General features: G+C 45.0%; 1 protein-coding gene across 1 annotated transcript in view; it reads left to right on the top strand.

The window, feature by feature from the left end:
• Positions 1–10,362: 10,362 nt before the first annotated feature.
• LOC308163771 (rho-associated protein kinase 2-like) overlaps positions 10,363–22,357 on the top strand; it is a gene marked incomplete at both ends in the record, with an annotated part of 53,368 nt that continues 41,373 nt past the window's right edge. Inside the window, 2 exons of the mRNA XM_080537958.1 lie at positions 10,363–10,399; positions 19,388–19,494. Coding sequence (XP_080394084.1) covers positions 10,363–10,399; positions 19,388–19,494 — 144 coding nt within the window. The remainder of the gene's footprint in view (positions 10,400–19,387; positions 19,495–22,357) is intronic.

The raw sequence follows: 22,357 nt of genomic DNA, 5'->3' as shown, positions 1-22,357 counted from the left end.
AACCAAAACGACGGCTATTGAGACACAGCGAGCGAGCCACACACTTTTAATGAATGGATTAAAGAGCCGCACACAGACAGGCAAAATAAAATTGCGTACGTACTAAAGTCTATAAATACCAAATATACTTGAGAATGAGCTTTGTATTTACGCCCTGAGATAGTGGCTCAATTATAGCGGCTGAATTAAGCCAAGTGAGCAGGAGAGGGCAGAGAAGGGTGGCTTCTCTGTAAGTTGCATTTGTAGTGAGGCTGATAGGCATAACACTTGTGCATTTTATGACTAAAGCATGACACTTTCTACAGTGTTTCTATAGACTGTAATGTTGTAAACTTCATTTTTAGACGTGGAACCACTTCAGATTTGACCTCTGGCGTCAGGTAGACTAAAGCCCCGGGCTGGCCTGCTTCTTTGGCGCTTTTCCATTTGTCGCCCGGGTCGCCTCGGCTCGGTTCGGGTCGCTTCTTTAGCTACCCTTCTTAACCAGGAACCAAATGTAGACCCGGAACCTTTTTGCCAGGCTGCGTGTGACGTGTGACGCTGCACACCGTTGATTGGTCAATGGAAATCGTCATCCCATGTTCATAGATTTCTTCGCTAACCGCCATCTTTAAATACCACATTCGCTCTTGGAAAATGTCACTACAGTTTCTGTAATAGCTTATTAATAAAGATTCGAAAAATTATGCTGACCATCGTATTATCTTAGTTTAATGTCATTTCAATGCATCATAGAACTTTTATTTACAACAAGCATAACACAAAAATCGCTATTATGCACCGTCTTTGCCCGTGAATAACACCGGCTGTGAATGTGGTAGAAACACAATACTCCTTTGCTAACTTCACCATCGGTATACGGTCATTTTGAGCCCTTAACCACCGCGCTGACACCCCGAGAAGTTATGCTTTTAACCGTAAACTCAATGAACCGGGAGTTCACCTGCTGCTGCCTGCAGCACCGCGCCTGCTGGTTGAAACTCCCGTTGACAGCGGGGGGAGAGAATCGTTTTAACAGGGAATTCGCTCCTTGCTGTGTCGACGGTGATAGGAGTGTAGGATCGACACCATTCAAATGGTTTTGGATTCCCTGTCCTCTCCCCTATCCGGACACGTTTGAATTGTTATCCTAACCCACGGTAAACCGAAGTTATTAACCCGCAAAGGGTGCCTCCGTTTACCGTCTTTGCCCGTGAATAACACCGGCTGTGGAGGTGGTACAAACACAATACTCCTTTGCTAACTTCACCATCGGTATACGGTCATTTTGAGCCCTTAACCACCGTGCTGACACCCCGAGAAGTTATGCTTTTAACCTTAAACTGAACCGGGAGTTCACCGCTGCTCTAAGCAGCAGCACGTCATGGAGGATATCAGCGGGGGGAGAGACAATTTCTACCAGGGAATTCGCTCCGCGCTGTGTCAACTGTGATAACAGTGTCGTATCGACACCATTCAAATGGTTTTGGATTCCCTGTCCTCTCCCCTATCCGGACGTTTGAATTGTTATCCTAACCCACGGTAGATCACAGTTATTAACCTGCAAAGGGCACCGTGTTTGTCCGTGAATAACACGGCACACAATGATACTACAGTTCATAAAGCAGACAAGTGAAGGCAGTGGTTTTAAGGGTTCAAAAAACATGACTTTATTATGTGTACATAGCTTCCTCTCTCTCTTTCTCTTTCTCTCCAAAAAAACATAGTTAATAATATACCACATGCCGAGGGAATGGCATACGATAGCTTCAAGTTCCTCCATGTCGCTGTTGTTGTGGCTGTGTTGTGTCTCGTGAAAATATACGTCACCACCATGGCGCGCTTTTATGACGCGTTTTTCCGCCTACTATCGCCTACTCCTCCTACTCGTTCCTGGTCTGTTGTGTATAGTGGAAAACCAGAACTGTTCAAAAGCGGACCGAAGCGTGCCGAAGCGACCCGACCCGAAGCGATCCGGGCCGCTGATGGAAAAGCGCCATAAAGGTAGACACTAATTTTCAGGAGTAAAATATTTCTGCAAATCATTCTAGAATTTTGCTGTGCAATCTAGAACTTCCATTAACTGCAATGTATAATGTCTGCTTGAGTGCATTATGACATCAAATGGAATATTTAGGATGTATGCAACATTCTTAGAACATGGAAGCAATTTACCATGAGAGGAAGGGGGTTGTGGACTCATTTACCACTGGTACAGGGTTGGAAAACCCTGTGATCATCAACCCTGTGATCAACCCTATGATCATTCTATAGTATAATATGATATATTATCATTCTAAGGAAAAAATAAATAACATTTAAAAAAAAGAACATAGTAATATACTATATTCTTTTTCCATTTTTTTTCCACTTTATTATTTAAAATCATTTTGATCATTCTATGATCATTCTATAGTATACTATGATATATTATTATCATTCAAAGCAAAAACGTTTTTTTAAAAGGATGGATATATTAATGGTGGGACACATATGACAGAACGGACATTGTAGGAGGTAACTGCCTCCAGCAGAGGGCAGTAATGCAGCATCAAGGACGCACGCTGCCGTTAAAACCAAAAGAAGAAGAAGAAGACGACGACGTGGTCTATTCCCGCGATACCAAGGAACGAGAAGTCGATCTAAGAGGGCGGAGTCAGTAAACACACACCGTGCTGGAGCTGAAGACCTTACAAGTGATTATTACGTTTACAACTATGATGACAGAGGGCAAACATTACAGCAGCAATGCAACATCTGTAGTGATGGCGAGATGAAGCTTCATGAACTGACTATGTTACATAGTGAAGGACTTCGCACAAACTAATGTCAGGAGGAGAGGACGTGTTGGTCATTGTTAAAGGTAAGAATGGTCTATTATTATTTGATTTTATTAGAGATATTGTATTAATCTATGAATCAAATTAACTCGGGGTGGTGGGTAGTAGGGTTAGGGTTAACTAACGGTCCATGCTGTAGTAGGGTTAGGGTTAACTAACGGTCTATGCTGTAGGGTTAGGGTTAACTAACGGTCTATGCTCTAGTAGGGTTAGGGTTAACTAACGGTCTATGCTGTAGTAGGGTTAGGGTTAACTAACGGTCTATGCTGTAGTAGGGTTAGGGTTAACTAACGGTCTATGCTGTAGTAGGGTTAGGGTTAACTAACGGTCTATGCTGTAGGGTTAGGGTTAACTAACGGTCTATGCTGTAGGGTTAGGGTTAACTAACGGTCTATGCTGTAGTAGGGTTAGGGTTAACTAACGGTCTATGCTGTAGGGTTAGGGTTAACTAGCGGTCTATGCTGTAGTAGGGTTAGGGTTAACTAACGGTCTATGCTGTAGTAGGGTTAGGGTTAACTAACGGTCTATGCTGTAGGGTTAGGGTTAACTAACGGTCTATGCTGTAGTAGGGTTAGGGTTAACTAACGGTCTATGCTGTAGGGTTAGGGTTAACTAACGGTCTATGCTGTAGTAGGGTTAGGGTTAACTAACGGTCTATGCTGTAGTAGGGTTAGGGTTAACTAACGGTCTATGCTGTAGGGTTAGGGTTAACTAACGGTCTATGCTGTAGGGTTAGGGTTAACTAACGGTCTATGCTGTAGGGTTAGGGTTAACTAACGGTCTATGCTGTAGTATGGTTAGGGTTAACTAACGGTCTATGCTGTAGTAGGGTTAGGGTTAACTAACGGTCTATGCTGTAGTAGGGTTAGGGTTAACTAACGGTCTATGCTGTAGTAGGGTTAGGGTTAACTAACTGTCTATGCTGTAGGGTTAGGGTTAACTAACGGTCTATGCTGTAGGGTTAGGGTTAACTAACGGTCTATGCTGTAGTAGGGTTAGGGTTAACTTACAGTCTATGCTGTAGTAGGGTTAGGGTTAACTAACGGTCTATTGTGTAGGGTTAGGGTTAACTAACGGTCTATGCTGTAGGGTTAGGGTTAACTAACGGTCTATGCTGTAGTAGGGTTAGGGTTAACTAACGGTCTATGCTGTAGTAGGGTTAGGGTTAACTAACGGTCTATGCTGTAGGGTTAGGGTTAACTAACGGTCTATGCTGTAGTAGGGTTAGGGTTAACTAACGGTCTATGCTGTAGGGTTAGGGTTAACTAGGGTTTTGGGGGATTTTAACCAGGCTAATCTTAGCCGGGCGCTCCCCAAATACAGGCAGCAAGTCACGTGTCCCACCAGGGGGGTGAACACTCTGGACCATTGCTACTGTACAGCTCGTCAAGCCTACCATTCTGTCCCCCGTGCTGCACTGGGCTACAGTGACCACATCCTCATACACCTGATCCCTCGCTACAGGCAGAGGTTAAAACTGTCTAAACCTGTTGTACGGCGATTCAGGGTGTGGTCCAGTGAGGCATGTGAGCGACTCTGCGCCTGGTTGGAGAGTGCAGGCTGTGACCAGGACTTGGTGGAGTGGGCGGGGCCAGAGGCTGGTAACAATCTGGATGTATACACAGACACTGTTACATCATTTATCAGCCTTGGCGAGGAGGTGTGTGTCCCCCTCCGCTCCAGGAAGTCCTTCAACAACGACAAGCCCTGGTTTTCATCCCAACTCAGGCGTCTGAGGTCAGAGAAGGAGGTGGCTAGGCGCAGTGGGGACGTGGACCGGGTCAAGCAGGCCAAGTACAGGTTCGCCAAAGCGGTGAAGGAGGCGAAGCATCGCTTTTCGGAGAAGCTGCAGAAACAGCTCTCTGAGGGGGATTCCGCCTCCGTCTGGAAAGGCCTAAAGACCATCACCAACTACAAACCCAGGTCCCCGCTGATGTCCGACAACCTCCCCCTCGCTAACGAGCTGAACGAGTTCTATTGTAGGTTTGAGAAAGAGAGGTTCCCGCCCACCCCCGCCCTCTCCCTCCACACCCCCCGGCTACAACCACCACCCCCGTCCCCCAGGGGGGCCAATGTCCCTCCTGCTACCCCCACCCTCCCCCCTCCCCCCCCCCTCCCTCCCCCCTCCTCACCCGCCCCGCCCACCCCCACCCCCCCTTCCCCACCCCCTCTCTCTGTCACAGTGCGAGAGGTAAACAGACTGTTTAAGAGGCAGAATCCCCGGAAGGCAGCTGGTCCGGATTCCGTCTCTCCCTCTGTCTTGAAGCACTGCGCCGACCAGCTGGCCCCGGTGTTCACCAACATCTTCAACGCCTCGCTGGAGCTGTGTCACGTCCCAGCGTGCTTCAAGGCATCAACCATCATCCCCGTCCCCAAGAAGGCCAAGGTCACAGGCCTCAACGACTACAGACCCGTCGCTCTGACCTCCGTCGTCATGAAGGTCCTGGAGCGCCTTGTCCTGGCCTACCTGAAGCTCATCACGGATCCTGTGCTGGACCCCCTGCAGTTCGCGTACAGAGCCAATAGATCCACGGAGGACGCCGTGAACATGGCTCTGCACTACGTACTAGAACACCTAGACACTGCAGGCAACTACGCCAGGATCCTGTTCGTGGACTTCAGCTCGGCCTTCAACACGATCCTCCCACACATCCTGGAGCACCAGCTATCCCTGCTGCAGGTGCCGGTCTCCACCTGCAGGTGGATCACGGACTTCCTGACTGACAGGTCTCAGCGGGTGAAGCTGGGGAAGAGCATTTCCAGCTCCAGGACCACCAGCACGGGCTCCCCGCAGGGCTGCGTCCTGTCTCCAGCACTATTCTCCCTCTACACCAACAGCTGTGTCTCCCGCCACCCCTCGGTCAAGCTCCTGAAGTTTGCAGACGACACCACCCTGGTGGGCCTCATCTCCGGGGGGGACGAATCTGCCTACAGGGGTGAGATCGAGGGGCTGCAGAGATGGTGCAGCTTAAACAATCTGGAGCTAAATGCTCTAAAAACAGTGGAGATGGTGGTGGACTTCCGAAGGAAAGCAGCCCTGCCCCCTCCCATCACGCTGGGAGGTACCCCGGTGGCCTCCGTGGAGTCATGCCGCTTTCTAGGCATGACCATCTCCCGGGACCTAAAGTGGGAGCAGAACACCGAGGTCCTCACAAAGAAGGCCCAGAAGAGGATGTTCTTCCTCCGGCAGCTGAGGAAACTCAGGCTGCCGAGGTCCATGATGGTCCAGTTCTACACGGCCATCATAGAATCCATCCTCACCCACTCCATCATCACCTGGTTCCCTGCTGCAACGACCAAGGACAAGGCCAAGTTGCAGCGGGTGCGACGTTCAGCAGAGAGGGTGATCGGCTGTCCCTTGCCCTCCCTCAACTCCCTGCACGACACCAGGGCTCTGAGGAGGGCAAGGAAGATCATGGCTGACCCCTTCCACCCCGGCCACGGCCTCCTCACCCTGCTTCCCTCTGGAAGAAGGTTGCGGCTGCCTAAGGCACTTAAGGCCCGCCACAGGCTCAGCTTCTACCCCTCAGCCGCCAGGCTGTTAAATGACTCTGGCTTCCCCCCCCCCCCCGCCCCCAAGTCTGCCCAGGACTGAACTGGACTCTGTAAAAAAAAAACTCTGCACTGCACTTTACTTTATACCGCACTATCCAATGCACTGTTGTCTGTCCTGTGTTGTTGTTGTGTTGTCCTGTTTTTTGATATGTGAAAAAAGTATAAACGCACTTGCTGTGGTGACGAAGCAAATTCCTATATGTGTAACGCATAGTGGCAATAAACGTTATCTCAATCTCAATCTCAATCTCAACTAACGGTCTATGCTGTAGTAGGGTTAGGGTTAACTAACGGTCTATGCTTTAGGGTTAGGGTTAACTAACGGTCTATGCTGTAGTAGGGTTAGGGTTAACTAACGGTCTATGCTGTAGTAGGGTTAGGGTTAACTAACGGTCTATGCTGTAGTAGGGTTAGGGTTAACTAACGGTCTATGCTGTAGGGTTAGGGTTAACTAAGGGTCTATGCTGTAGTAGGGTTAGGGTTAACTAACGGTCTATGCTGTAGTAGGGTTAGGGTTAACTAAGGGTCTATGCTGTAGTAGGGTTAGGGTTAACTAACGGTCTATGCTGTAGTAGGGTTATGGTTAACTAACGGTCTATGCTGTAGTAGGGTTAGGGTTAACTAACGGTCTATGCTGTTGTAGGGTTAGGGTTAACTAACGGTCTATGCTGTAGGGTTAGGGTTAACTAACGGTCTATGCTGTAGTAGGGTTAGGGTTAACTAACGGTCTATGCTGTAGTAGGGTTAGGGTTAACTAACGGTCTATGCTTGATATGATGATGGTTTCTGCCCAGAATGAATCAATTGAAATCACCAAGGTCGGCTCAGATGGGACAGTTTGAAGATAACATTTATTTCAGCTGATCAGGGCCCACATGGTTCATGCTCCAAGTGTGAGTGGCTTCTCACTCCAGTACACAATTCTTATAGTACAAATTATTGCTGATCTAGCTATCAGCTGTACAGTGTCAATCATTATTCTGCTGTCAACTTAATAACATGAGATTTCCGTTCGCCTCCCCTTTATCCCATAACGGGTTGGTCGTCATGGCAACCCAGTCACCCGATTCCTGTCGTCCCTAAATATACTGACCCCTTGACCCAGTCTCTTCACTGGCCCGACTAGTCAACAAGGTCCATGACACATAGGGATAGACTGGCTGGCAGTTTAACAACATTATAGCTTAATTATGTTTACTAATGATTTCATGCGTAGTGTCTACAATTTATCTATGCACACTTGAAAAACACATCATAACAATCCACTCTTTTTTTTCCTCTAATCTGGGAAATTATTTTTAATTATATGATTAATATTTCTTACTGTCACATGGCTGAAACCTCACATTCCCCTCCCGGGGACATCATTAAATGATCTCTTCCCATAGACAAATGTGAGCCCCCAGTCATGCCTCAATGGCCGATCAAAAGTCTCATCTCTCAATTACTTAAAGGTGAGTAAAAGTTCGTCCATGGTTAACCTACTCTAGTTAATAATTGCCTTCTTTGGATAAAAACCTTTTGATGTTTGAAGGAGAAAATATCCAAATAGGCTCTTATTACTATGTCTAAGCACTCAACTTGCATATAACAGTTATATTTTTAATTCTATTCATTCCGTGCGTTACTTGAGATTATAATTCACATCAAATTGACTATGTCTTCCATGATTTGTTTACAATTATGCATGTTTAACAAACTGGAGGTTGTTTCTTTATCTTGATTCTTGTCGATCTTCAACAGAGGGACCTCATGCGTTTCCTGGTTGCAATGAGGTACTATCTGAGATGATAGAATGACGATTCTTCATGGTCGTCTGCTTTTAGCCTTGGTTGTCCTTTTCTCTTGTTGCTGTGTTATTGAGAGACTCATAGTAGAAATTATTTCATTCACACCATAATTTCACTTTCGCTCTCCTTTCTCCCTTTCTCCTTCTGTTGATGAGGTATCAGAGCTTGATGTAGGGCTCTGTCTCCTTTGTGCAAAGTTCACATGAATGTCTCTGGTTGCAATCATTGGCATGTTAGTTGTGACATTCATGGATCGCATAATGAGTGTTCGGAAAATCGGAAAACAGCATCCCATGATCACAATAATAATCATCATGATTATTATCACTGGTGTTAGGAGTCCCATAATCCATGTCAGTGTTGTGTTACCATTGAAGAATTTTGCAAGGTAATTGAACACTTCTGCTCCATATCCCCCTCCTTCTCTGGCCTCTCTGTTAGTTCTCACTATCCCTTGTTGAATCCTTTTGATGTTCCTAATAGCATTGGACAAGTTACCCAAACCTTCTGACATTGAGGGTAAATATGTGCAACAGGTGTCTGATCCTACAATTGCGCATACTCCTCCTTGTGCGGCTGTAATCGAATCTAGGGCAATGCGGTTGTCAATGGTGAATTGTCTTATGGTAGCAATTTCGCTGCTTAAAGCTTGAAATCCCATTAGAGTCGCATTGGCCACTTGGGAAAGGTCATGACGGGTTAATGCTATCAAGTAATGGTTGGCATACTGTAACTCGGTATTCCAAAATATGGACTTGAACACTAGTTGTGCATGTGTGAAGATTCTAGACTCTTCAGGTAGCTTGTAATACTTATCGGACAACTCTTTTGGGTCAGTGTTTTTCAAGTGTATGTAGCCATCTACCTCATTACTCTGCCTTTTCTGTCGTCTACTGCTATTGCGTGGTGTCAAGTCATTGTCTTCGTATTCTATGGGTTCAACTAAATACACCAGGTCATTCAGCATGCACATTGATACACCAGGTAATTGATGACTGCGTTGCTGCCCTTACTCGATGCCATCCCTTCATCGATGAGGTAGTTCACCTGCTTAGGCATCCCTTCGCAGGAGACACCAAAGAGGCCGCACTTGCGTGCAGTCAGAAAGTACATGGGCCCTGGTTGATGAGGGTCAGTGGGGTAGTGGACCTAAGAAAGAGAGGCAAAAGAGGAAGAGAAGAAAAAGATTAGATGCAGTGAAAAGTAACATCACAGAGGTGTGTGTGTGTGGGTAAATGAAATTCAATCAACCAAATCAACAGTGTCATAGGATGAAGTTATTCTCACCTGTTGTGCAAAATCAAAACTGTAGTGCATTGTGATTTCCTTGCTTGCTGGTGTGGAGGGGCCAAGAGAGAGCTGCAATTCCTCACAGACCTTCGCACATGCAGCATTCATTTTCTGGTAGAAAGAACGCTCCTTTGCAACACGGTCTAGATGCTGCTCCTGCTTCTTCAGCTTGGCTGATTTCACCACATCCGGCAGATTGGCACTTCGGAACACTTGGTAGTTGTTCCTCTGGCACTCCCAGCACAGATCTGTCCGGGGTTTGGTGCTGGTTATTTCAGGGAGCAATTCCTTCCACAGATTTCGGAAGCCTTGCGTACTAACAACACGTTGCTCTGCAAAAGAAGATTTTATGAGTATGAGATTGGATTGCTCAGTCAATGCTACGTGTGGATTCATGTTCAATGCAATGGCAAAATGTGATGATGTAACAATCATGCTATTATCACATGAATGCCATTCCCATGTGCTTAACATAATTTATTCTATAGTCTCAATGAATGTGCCTTTTTTTAAACAAACCCCCCCATTGTATTGGCAATAGCAACTTCAGGCTCATGAATCTGAATTTGTTAATTGCACATTAGCATGGCTATCACAGTGTATACACAGGGCCTGGCTGTTAACACAGCCATCAGTCAAGTCATTTTAAAAAGTTGTTTTAGCATATTTAACACAATGTAACATATTTTACATTGTTACATTGTAGTCCCACACACACATTTTACATACCAGTTATTTGCAGAGCATCACTGTAGAGACGCCAGACGGAGGTTTTGGTGACATTGGACGGCAGCAGTTTAGCACTGTAGTCCCTGTGTCTGCCAGGTAGAATAATGGCGTGATCTTCAGCGTAGTTTTTGATGAATTTCACGACTCCCTCGATGTCATCTTTTGTGTGTTTTTTCGACATGTCTTTCTCTCGCGTGGCAGAGCACCATGCTCCTGGTACCATTGGGAAATGGTATGGAGAGTTCGGCTGCTGATCCTGAGCAAAAAAACAACAGAACGTATAAATAATAGACTAATAGCTATAGATAATGTCTGCTAGCTAGCATGGCTAACGCCACGATACATACTAGGTCATTACTACTAACAGTAACAGAACGTATAAATAACAGCACAGTAGAAATAGCTAATGTCTGCTAGCTAGCATGGCTAACGCCACGATACATACTAGGTCATTTTAACTACTAACAGTTAGTGCTGTCCCAAACGACTATTTTTCTAACGATTAATCTAGCGATTATTTTATCGGTTATTCGATTAGTCTAACGACTAATTTATCGATAAGTCTAACGATAATTTTTGTACTGTAAAAAATAAATAAAAAATAAATAAAAAAAAACTCTTTGTCTCCACCTCACTGCTATGTTTAGCCAACTTGAATGCCAACATGGCCATTTAGAAGTCTGTCCATCACCACAACACATAGCTAGCTAACGTTACTCTCGCTGCTATGTTATGATTAGCTAAATTGATGCTAACGTAGCATGCGAGCTACGAGCTAGATAACGTACAGTAGGTGCTCGCACCACAATGACAATAGGCTACCGTAGCTAGCCAGCTACATAGCTAACGTTACTAACACCAGAAGACAAGACATACGAACTGTGGTGAGCTACATTGCTTGTGTAACATTAGCTAGTAGCTATCCATTTTTCACTCATACACTTAATTGTCTCGCCTGGTAAAATAAAGGTAAAAAAAAAAAAAAAAACGCCATTTTGTTTATTTACGACTAACCGACGCATATTACACTAACCGACGTATTGACGTAGTCGATGGCGTCGACGACGTCGAATAAACGTAACAGCTCTACTAACAGTAACAGAACGTATAAATAACAGCACAGTAGAAATAGCTAATGTCTGCTAGCTAGCATGGCTAACGCCACGATACATACTAGGTCATTTTAACTACTAACATTAACAGAACGTATAAATAACAGCACAGTAGAAATAGCTAATGTCTGCTAGCTAGCATGGCTAACGCCACGATACATACTAGGTCATTTTAACTACTAACAGTAACAGAACGTATACATTTTAAAGAGCTTACCCCAATACGAAGCAGAAGGTGTCACGGCAGACGTTAGTCCCCTGAATGGAGTATGATACCCTGGATAACTTGCGTTTTTTAGGCAGTTTTTTGAGACCTTGAGTCATAACGGAACGATTCATAGACGTCAAGAGAGCGCCCATAACCAGCAAGTCTTTGTTCTCTGCATCCAAAGATGCTGTATTCAACCGCGTCTCGTAGATCAGTTCAGAAGACAGTCTTTTGCTGCAAGAGATTCTCGGTCGAGCATTGTCTGTGCGTGTAAGCTTGCATTTGCACTCAAATCGTTTGATTTTGTCCAATTCGGAGTCTTGCTCGGTAAACTCATTTTCAACATTCTCGTCAGACCAATCTTCGGCGAGATCAGCTATCTCAGATCGTGGTTGAAGCGTGTCTTCTTCTTCGCTATCGGAATCCGAGGAGGACAGAGGATCTGAATTGCCTCCGTGCATGTAGTCAGCAATGAACGAGGTCATCAATTCTCCATTGTCGATCCTTGTACCGGCAGCAGAAAGTCTGTTGATCTCATCGGCGAGCATTTGCGATTCCATCTTGCAGTCAAACACAACACAGCACAATACAGTAAACAGACCAACATTTGGCTTTTTATCCCTCCCCCTCGCCCAGCTATTGGCTATGTCGATTGAGCTCACAGCCATTCACACCGATTGTTGTTGTTAGCTGGGCTCACGTTCCCGCCCCCAAGTTCTCGGGAGCATTCAGGCGAAAAATAAGCTTATTTTGTTGATTAAGTACACGTATTTAACTATCGTAAAACTGCTCGAAAAAATAACGAGTGGGTAGTTCAAAACCTTAACTTGTGTCTGGTGACAAAAAAACGAAATCAGATTTTTTTGGTCAAAAATGTTTTGAACGCAAATTTGAAGCCTTTGCACTTTGCGCCCACATCGCAGTTCGATGACGTTGCGTCACATATGTCTTATTCTGCTAGAATTGGGCTTTATGGTAATAAAATACAATAAAAAAGTGGATTGAAGCATTGGAACAAACCCTCACTCATTGGAAATGTTTTTTCATAGATGGACATAAGATTGTTTTTCAGGTGAGAGTCAAGTCAAAATGACATTATCTGACTGCATTGCCCACAGCAACCCAATATACAATTAGAATGATGTTATAAATTGATATGGATCAATTTATACCTCTTATTAGATTATACATATTCTGGTTGTTATGTTTGCCTTTCGGTGGACAGCAAAAGAGGGAGAGAGGAGGATAGAGAGGAAGAGGAGGAGGAGCGAGAGCAGGATGGAGTCAGGAGACCAAAGAGACAGCAAGAACCAGGTGAGAAAGTGGACAGGTAGTCAAGACCACAAGTAGCCTTGAGAACCTATGGTTCTGGTGCAGCACCCTCAGCACCCCCCTTCATTACTTGTAATAGGATGTAATAAACGTTTGACACACATGGCAATACAAAAACATGAATCTTGAATTAGCAAAACATTTTTGCTATTTAAACATGTCAGCATGTCATCACTGACAGATGACAGGTAGATAATGAAAGGTAGTAAAAAAACTGAAAAATGATGTTGCCAGACTTGCAGACTTTTTAACCAGACCCTGTCACATATGTTTGTGTGTGATTGTCAGTGCAAAGAGGGAGAGAGGAGGATGGAGATGACACAGAGAGAGAGAGAGAGAGAGAGAGAGTGAGAGAGCAGGAGCAGGAAGAACAAGGTGAGAAAGTGGACAGATAGTGAAGTCAAGATTGTTATAGTGTCAAAACAGTAAAACAATTAATAAAAAATAAGTGATGGCTTTGTGGCTCAACAATAAAGTCTATAAATTATCATATTTGTTCTAGTCACATAATTGATATTATGATTTTACAGAGATAACTTGTTCTGTTACTAATCTGTTACACTAATTGTGGGGGGGGGGGGGAGAAATTAACATTTCACAGCGGGGGGGGGGGGGGGGTGGAGGTGGAGGATCCATGCCACCCTCCCAAGGCAGCAAACCTAGGGGAAACACTGGATCCCACGGTAGTTATTTGGATCAGATTTATCTCCACTTTTGTGGAGCGGCGTTATCAATCCTTGGTTCCAAATATTGGGGAAGATCCCAGAGCTAAGGACAATGTTGAAGAGTTTTAATATAGCCAATTGGAATTTGACGTCTGTGAATTTTAGCATTTCATTTAGGATGCCATCGACACCACAGGCCTTCTTGGTTTCGAGTGAATTTATTTTGTCCTGTACTTCCTTTAGTGTAATTGGAGAGTCTAGCGGGTTCTGGTAGTCTTTTATGGCTGACTCTAAACTTTGTAGTTTATCTTGTATGTGTCTTTGCTGTTCATTTTTCTCTATTGGACCAAAGAGATTGGAGAAGTGATTTACCCATATATCTCCATTTTGGATGGGTAGATCCTCATGTTTTTGTTTATTTAGAGTGTTCCATTTTCCCCAGAATTTGTTTGTTTTTATGGATTCCTCTATACTAGAGTGTAGCTGGTTTCTAACATGATGGTCCCTTTTTTTCTTTAATGTATTTTTATACAGTTTTAATGTTTCACCATAGTGAAGACGTGTGCTCTGGTTGTCTGGGTCTCTGTGTTTCTGGTTTGATAGGTTCCTTTGTTCCTTTCTGAGGTTTTGACACTCGTTGTCGAACCATTTGTCATTGTTGTTATTTCTGGGGGGGTTTCTATTTGAGGCCTTTAGGTCAGATAAGGAGGCTGAAAGGTCAAATATATTATTAAGGTTTTCTACTGCCTTGTTTACACCTTCACTGTTGTATTGAAAGGTTTTTTTCAGGAACTGGTCTAATAGTGATTGAACTTGTTGTCGTCTAATAGCGTTTTGATATGTTTCAACACTACCTTCCTTCCATTTGTAGTATTTTTTAATAGTGTGTAGTTTGGTAGGTTTTACTACTTCATGATTGGGTGTTGAACTGTTCAGGTAGACTGTGGTTTTGCTGTGGTCTGACAGGGGTGTTTATGGGCTGATTGTGAACGCTCTGAGAGTCACCAGGCTAAGGTCAGTGATGAAGTAATTTACTGTACTGTTACCCAGAGATGAGCTGTAGGTGTACCTACCATAGGAGTCTCCTCGAAGCCTACCGTTGACTACACCTCGTTCCAAATTATTATGCAAATTATATTTTTCTCAGATTTTCCTAAATAGTCAATGCAAATGACAATCAGTATAATTTTCAAGTCATCAACCGTTAGAGTATAATTCAAATTTTATTGAACAAACCTCCCAATGATAACAGTATATATTTTTTAAAATAAAAAAACTCAAAATGCACTGTTCCAAATTATTATGCACAACAGAGTTTCAAAACATTTTATTGGTTGTAAAGAACTAAAAATGGTAATTTGATGAATTTAGGGTTAGGAGGTCATATTAGGAGGTCATATTTACTGAAATCAAAAGCTATTTCAAACAAAAACATCTTAACAGGTCAAGTTACATGTTAACATAGGACCCCTTCTTTGATATCACCTTCACAATTCTTGCATCCATTGAACTTGTGAGTTTTTGGACAGTTTCTGCTTGAATTTCTTTGCAGGATGCCAGAATAGCCTCCCAGAGCTGCTGTTTTGATGTGAACTGCCTCCCACCCTCATATATATTTTGCTTGAGGATGCTCCAAAGGTTCTCAATAGGGTTGAGGTCAGGGGAAGATGGGGGCCACACCATGAGTTTCTCTCCCTTTATGCCTATAGCAGCCAATGACACAGAGGTATTCTTTGCAGCATGACAGTGGGCTCAGAAATACATGAAGACTAATTTCCAAACAGTCTTGTTTACTGATGAATGAATGAATGAATGAATGAATGAATGAATGAATGGACTTTATTGTCATTGCTACAGTACAGGTACCAAACAACAACATTTAGGAGGGGTGGCTCCCCTGGTGTTAGGAAAGGGGAAAAAAACACTTTTAGAAAAAGAATAAAATCACAAGAAGGTAAGGAGGTGGTTTACATAAATAAAGGCTATGTACACAATCCACTGTACTATACTGCACAGATAGTCAACTAGGGTTGTCATATTGCACAAAATTATTTTTTCACGTTATTTAAAGTGTCACAGTTTGCAGGCTTGAAATGTACATGTTTGTGCCTCAGCACTAGCTGCCATACAATCCGTCCAGACTGTCCTGGGCCCAGAACTTAGGCCTTTGCTGTGTTCAGGGCCTTGACGGCCCTGTGGTAGAAGCAGTTCTTCAGTCTGTTTGTCTTAGCGGCCGGGGTCCTGTACCTCCTTTTCGAGGCCAGCCTGATAAAGTGTACGTGCCCAGGGTGGGTCGGGTCCCTGGAGATCTTGGAGGCCTTCCTGAGACAGCGTGTGTTGTACAGCTCTTCCAGAGAGGGGAGGGGGGCGCCGGTGATCTTCTGTGCTGTTCTCACGACTCTCTGTAGCGCGTTTCTCTCCGCTGTTGTGCAGCTGTAGAACCAGTTGCAGATGCCGTAGGTGAGGATGCTCTCCACTGCGCCGCGGTAGAAGGCCACCAGTATCTCCTGCTTGTTGTGTTCTTTCCTGAGGCATCTCAGGGTGTATAGCCGCTGTTGTGCCCTCTTGATGGTGCCTTTTGTGTTGTCCTTCCAGGCCAGGTCATCCCGCATGTGATGTCCCAGGAATCGGAGGGTTGAGACTCTCTCCACGCTCTCTCCGTCGATGAGCAGGGGCTGGATCTCTGACTTTTTCCTCCTGAAGTCTACGATGAATTCCTGGGTCTTTGACTTGTTTAGCAGCAGGTTGTTAACCTTGCACAGCTTGCTCAGTTGCTCTACCTCATCCCTGTACGCCGCCTCGTCCCCCCCCGAGATACATCCCACCACGGTGGTGTCGTCTGCAAACTTTACGATGTAGTTGCTGGGGTGGACGGGGGTGAAGTCGTGGGTGTAGAGGTTGTAGAGGATGGGGCTTAGCACGCAGCCCTGGGGGGACCCAGTGCTGAGGCTGAGGGCTGTGGAGGTGTGGGGGCCCACCCGCACCCTCTGGGGGCGGTCGGTCAGGAAGTCCTTGATCCACGCACATATAGAGTGTGATAGACGCAGGTCTAGTAGTTTGGTCACTAGCCTGTCTGGAAGGATGGTGTTGAAGGCGGAGCTGAAGTCCACGATGGGTTGCACGATGATGATGAGTGCACGATGATGAGTGCCGTGCAACCCTGGATGGTCCAGATGGATGGAGTAGTGGATGGTTGGTGGATGGCCACCATGTCCCAACAAGGCTGCGACGTCAGCAAGGAGGTGGCGGAGTCATGTTTTGGGCCGGAATCATGGGGAGAGAGCTGGTAGGCCCTTTTAAGGTCCCTGAAGGTGTGAAAATGACCTTGGCAAAGTATGTGTAGAGTTTCTGACTGACCACTTTCTTCCGTGGTACAAAAAGAAGAACCATGCCTTCCGTAGCAAAATCATCTTCATGCATGACAGTGCACCATGTCATGCTGCAAAGAATACCTCTGTGTCATTGGCTGCTATAGGCATAAAAGGAGAGAAACTCATGGTGTGGCCCCCATCTTCCCCTGACCTCAACCCTATTGAGAACCTTTGGAGCATCCTCAAGCAAAATATATATGAGGGTGGGAGGCAGTTCACATCAAAACAGCAGCTCTGGGAGGCTATTCTGGCATCCTGCAGAGAAATTCAAGCAGAAACTGTCCAAAAACTCACAAGTTCAATGGATACAAGAATTGTGAAGGTGATATCAAAGAAGGGGTCCTATGTTAACATGTAACTTGACCTGTTAAGATGTTTTTGTTTGAAATAGCTTTTGATTTCAGTAAATATGACCTCCTAATATGACCTCCTAACCCTAAATTCATCAAATTACCATTTTTAGTTCTTTACAACCTATAAAATGTTTTGAAACTCTGTTGTGCATAATAATTTGGAACAGTGCATTTTGAGTTTTTTATTTTAAAAAAGAAATACTGTTATCATTGGGAGGTTTGTTCAATAACATTTGAATTATACTCTAACGGTTGATGACTTGAAAATTATACTGATTGTCATTTGCATCGACTATTTAGGAAAATCTGAGAAAAATATAATTTGCATAATAATTTGGAACGAGGTGTATGTACAGTCCCAGTGAACGACAGAGCTGTAGGAGTTGTGACCCATGTTTGTTTGTTGCCTTGTCGTAGCTGTGTCTGGGGGGGCATATTGGGGAGGGGATGTTACCACCTCCTGGTAGGTGTTTGTCACCCTGTGTGCTGAGAGTGTCAGGTTCTCGTCCTGTCCTGGCGTTGAGGTCTCCACAGACTACAATGTGACCACAGGACTGGAAATTGTTAATTTCCTCCTCTAGGATGGAGAACATGTCATCTTTAAAATATGGGGATTCAATTGGGGGGATGTATGTAGCACACAGGAGGATATTTTTCTCGGTTGAGGTAAGTTCCTTATTTATTTCTAGCCATATGTAGAAAGCTCCTGTTTTGATTGGCGTGATGGAGTGAGAGAGTTCTAATTTGTGCCATATTAGGATACCTCCCGAGTCTCGTCCCTGTCTGATCCCAGGTAGCTTGGTGGATGGTACTACCAGCTCTCTATAGTTGGCGGGACAGCCAGTGGGACCATCTCCTCTATACCATGTCTCCTGTAGGATAAAATTAAAAAAACTCCTGTGTTTGAAATTTATTTCGTGAAGTCTGGGTTTCTGCTCTTAATGCCAAAGGCAGTCGACCTCAGACCTTGAATGTTCCAGGATGAAATTGTTAAAGATTTGTATTCCATGTTGTTTTTGTTCTAATGGTTTTAGTCCCGGACCATGACTGCGTAGAGCTCACTGAGCATCTGGTGTATGCTCAGGTCGTAGGGTGGGGTTCTGCTAGGTGTAGGTTTTGGGCTTCCTCTGTTCACAGCCTGCGCATATGTGTGGTATGGGGATGGCAGTGGCGGGGTGGGCCTGGCCTGGGGTGCAGCAGGGTGTCTATTTGGTGCAGCCGGGAGACCTCTGGGTGTAGCAGGCTGTACTCTAGATGTAGCAGGGTGTCCTCTAGATGTAGCAGGGTGTCCTCTAGATGTAGCAGGGTGTCCTCTAGATGCAGCAGGCTGTCCTCTAGATGTAGCAGGGTGTCCTCTAGATGTAGCAGGGTGTCCTCTAGATGTAGCAGGGTGTCCTCTAGATGCAGCAGGGTGTCCTCTAGATGCAGCAGGGTGTCCTCTAGATGTAGCAGGGTGTCCTCTAGATGCACCAGGGTGTTCTCTGGATGCAGCAGTCTGTCCTCTGGATGCAGCAGTCTGTCCTCTGGATGCAGCAGGGTGTCCTCCGGATGCAGCAGGGTGTTCTCTGGATGCAGCAGGTCGTCTAGATGATGGTCTGTGTGAGGTGGTGGTCTGATGGTCTCTGTTGCTCCTGTAGGATGTGTTCGGTCTGCGGTCTAGTGCGACGTCCTTCAGGGTCTTTGCAAAAATGGGGACTGTTGCCTTGAAGATGTGCACTTGGTCATATAAACTGTACTCGTCCAGGGTGGGGTGGGCCGCCAAGTATACATTTTGCTTCATTGCACACTCTCTGGATATTTCAGCGTTTATGTTTTTGATGAAGGCTGGGTGGAAGTCCCACCTGGGTCGCAGGGTAGAGATGACTACCTTCCCGTTCCTCTTCTTGGTTGAAAATGGCTTGGGCCTCCATTATGACATCAGAGTTATCAGTTGCCTTTTTTGAACAAGCTAATGTTAAACTAGCACTTAGCTCTTTAGCTCCTCTTGGTTCAGATTTGTATCACGGCCCCACGAGAGTCCCTGGTCACCCCCAAAGGTCCCACCGTCTCAGAACCAGCCTCTGTAGCTAGTCAACCACGAGCAACCAGACGCTCTGCGATCTGATCAAAAAATCCAGGTGATGATGTCACCTGTCTCTCTCCGGTCTCTCTCTCTCTCTGCAGTGCGTATCTCTGGCCTGGAGGAGGAGGTGCGGCAGGTGAGACAGGTTCTGTCCAAGGCGGAGACGGAGAAGCGGCAACTCCAGGAGATGCTGACTGACCTGGAGAAGGTAAACCACATGGATGATTTTTATTTTCCTTTCCGTTCAGCCTTTAGTCATTTAGCAGATGCCTTCGTCTTGACCAGTGGTTCTCAACCTTTTTTGGGCCAGCGCCCCCCTGTCCATTATCCAGGTCTCTTACCGCCCCCCATCAAAAAAAAGTAGGCTTATTTTCTTCCCTGAATATTAACGTTGACTAATATTCTGTCTTATATCATTTAAAAAGCATGTCAATGAATGCCAAATAATAGATTTGATTTAACTGGGCAGTTGGAATATCATTATCATTAGTTTACCAGAGAGCAGAAAAGCGAATGTGAATGTGAATAAAAATGCTGTTTCTGAGTGTTGAACAAACTTAGACAAGATCAGAGAATACAAACAGACTGCTAGGAACACGTCCGGTGCAGAACAAACAGTAGGCTACAAAACTGTACATTACAACTAACATTGTTAGTTGTTTAAGTGTGCTGGTGTTGCATTTCGCCAAATTGCTGTTTTATGATGCTAATATTTATTCATTTTTTATTGGACTTTGGGGCGGTGGTGTCACAATATGGCGGCAAACGCTAGGGGGCTATTTATTTTAATATTTATTAGTATTCTAAGGTATTATTTTCATAAACTGACCACTTAGTTCGAATTTCTCATATCAAAACATATCAAACCTTAACAAAGTTCCAAAGTTCAGAGCTCTGCGCTCTGGGAGCGCTCAGAGATGGGCGCTCTGACTGAAAACATGGTTTTGTCCGAGCGAACTGACCGTTCGTGCATTTACGAAAGTACCCGTAATAACACTCCTGACAGCTGATCAATCGCAAGTAGAGAAGTGGTTTCCTATAGCAACAAAAGACGCTGCAGCTGTTCGGAGTGCTTATGTGTTCGTTTCCAGGACATCACAAGAGGACCAACATATCACAAAAAGCGATCGTATATTTTAGTTTGTGAACGTTAAGACGAACACATCGCAATGCTAACCTCAGAATGGCACTAGGGATAACATCCACAACAACACTTAACAGTAATACATTTATGTAATATACTGTGATGAACCTGCGAGGGGAGGGGACATTCGTAGCTGATTTCTCTCGGTTCGATTATTGGTAAGCGAGAGAGCCCTTTCCGGACTACGATCGCTTTTTTGAGATAGGTTGTTCCTGCTGTGATGTTCTGGTATGGTGGTATGGTATTAGCACTAATTGTAACTAAATTAAATAAGCTGTATTGAAAGGAAGCGAACAAAGTGAATGCGTAAGCGCAGAGGGTAGTGTGTATACGCGGGGAGGGAGTATTTGGCACGACAGGCTTACGTCACCGGCGGGGACATGGACTGTCAAAACTAAAATAAGAAATGTTCTCTCTGGCTTATAGCCAACAATTACAATGAGCCCACAAACTGAAACATATTGCTGCTGCCACCAAGGCAGGCATTCTCCGCTGCCGCCGCCACATCCATCGAGGCTCCCAGCAACATCAACACCGGACTCTACACCCCCCCCCCCCTCCCCGTTCGCTGACTCTGTGTTCCATGTTACTTGTTGTTGTTGCTTGTTGTTTTTTGTGTCCTATATTGTCAGCGTCTTTGAGCCTTGGAAAAGCGCTATATAAATTTAATTAATTATTATTATTATTATATGTCACTCAAGCATAGCCTACAATGAAAACACTCATAGAAGTTGGGCATTGAAAGTTGGCTTGTGCTAGCATTAGCTATGGTGCATCCATGGTCAACAATACGTTACAGATGGGATGAACCGGGTTTCTTTCTATTGTAGACTAGCATAGTATTGCAATTTCTGCACTGTACATGAACTGTCAAGATCCTTCTACAATGCAGCTTACCCAGACACATTGGAAACTATCAAAAGCTCTGCCTTTGCTAGCTGAGTTTTTAGCTTCATCTTCTTGATGACACTCACTTTTATTTTTTTGGGCGCTGCGCTACGTGTGTCTGCATCACAGAGCCCGGCCAAGTTCAGAGCACTGCGCTCTGGGAGCGCTCAGAGATGGGTGCTCTGACTGAAAACACGGTTTGTCCGAGCGAAATGACCGTTCGTGCATTTACGAACGTACCCGTAATAACACTGCTGACAGCTGTTTTTCATGAGAAAAATACTTAATGCGCGAACGACCCCCAAGAACACCTCAACGCCCCCCTTTTAAAAATATCTGTTCCAGCGCCCCCCGATGTTGTCTGAACGCCCCCTGGGGGGCGGTACCGCCCCTGTTGAGAAACGATGGTCTAGACCAGGGGTCCCCAAACTACGGCCCGCGGGCCGAACACGGCCCACCCCCACACTTGGACCGGCCCTTTGAACAACGTGTAATTTCTAACTGCAATTGCGGCATTGCACCGACGTGGTGGCGGCGGCGCTGTTTCGCAAATAAGTTAGCTTTCGTGTTTGCTAGCGAAATAGCTGATAGTTGATGTTGACTGCTCAAGGAGAATACATATTTGAAAGTACAGAATGCCTGAGAGCCTTATATTGCATTATATTACATTACATTTTGAATGGTCATCTGGTGCCTGAATATTGTGTTTTTCTTTACATAAATAATGACATTTCCACCATAAATTGATGCAGAAAGGGCACAAATTGCATCTAAATTCACCAGAATGCAAGAAATTAAGGGTTTGATGCTCGTTTAAGGACCCCCAGACAGCCCTGCTTCATGGGTCCCCCTGTGTATGATGAGGGTCCTCCCTCAAGTATCAGACTGTAAAACTGATTGGGCCCTATTATGCACTTCATAAGTCTTAAGCAATAAGACGAGGCGGTAGATCTAAACTTAAGACGTGGAGGCGTGGTCAAGGCCACTTTGCTATTATGCGTGCGGTAGTGGGCGCCTAAAACCCGGCGCTAAGCAAAGA

This window comes from Nansenia antarctica (genome assembly GCF_963989245.1).
Source record: "Nansenia antarctica genome assembly, chromosome: 8".
NCBI classification, from domain to species: domain Eukaryota; kingdom Metazoa; phylum Chordata; class Actinopteri; order Argentiniformes; family Microstomatidae; genus Nansenia; species Nansenia antarctica.
Note: the sequence above shows the minus strand (reverse complement) of the source record. Positions and strands in the feature narration are given on the sequence as shown.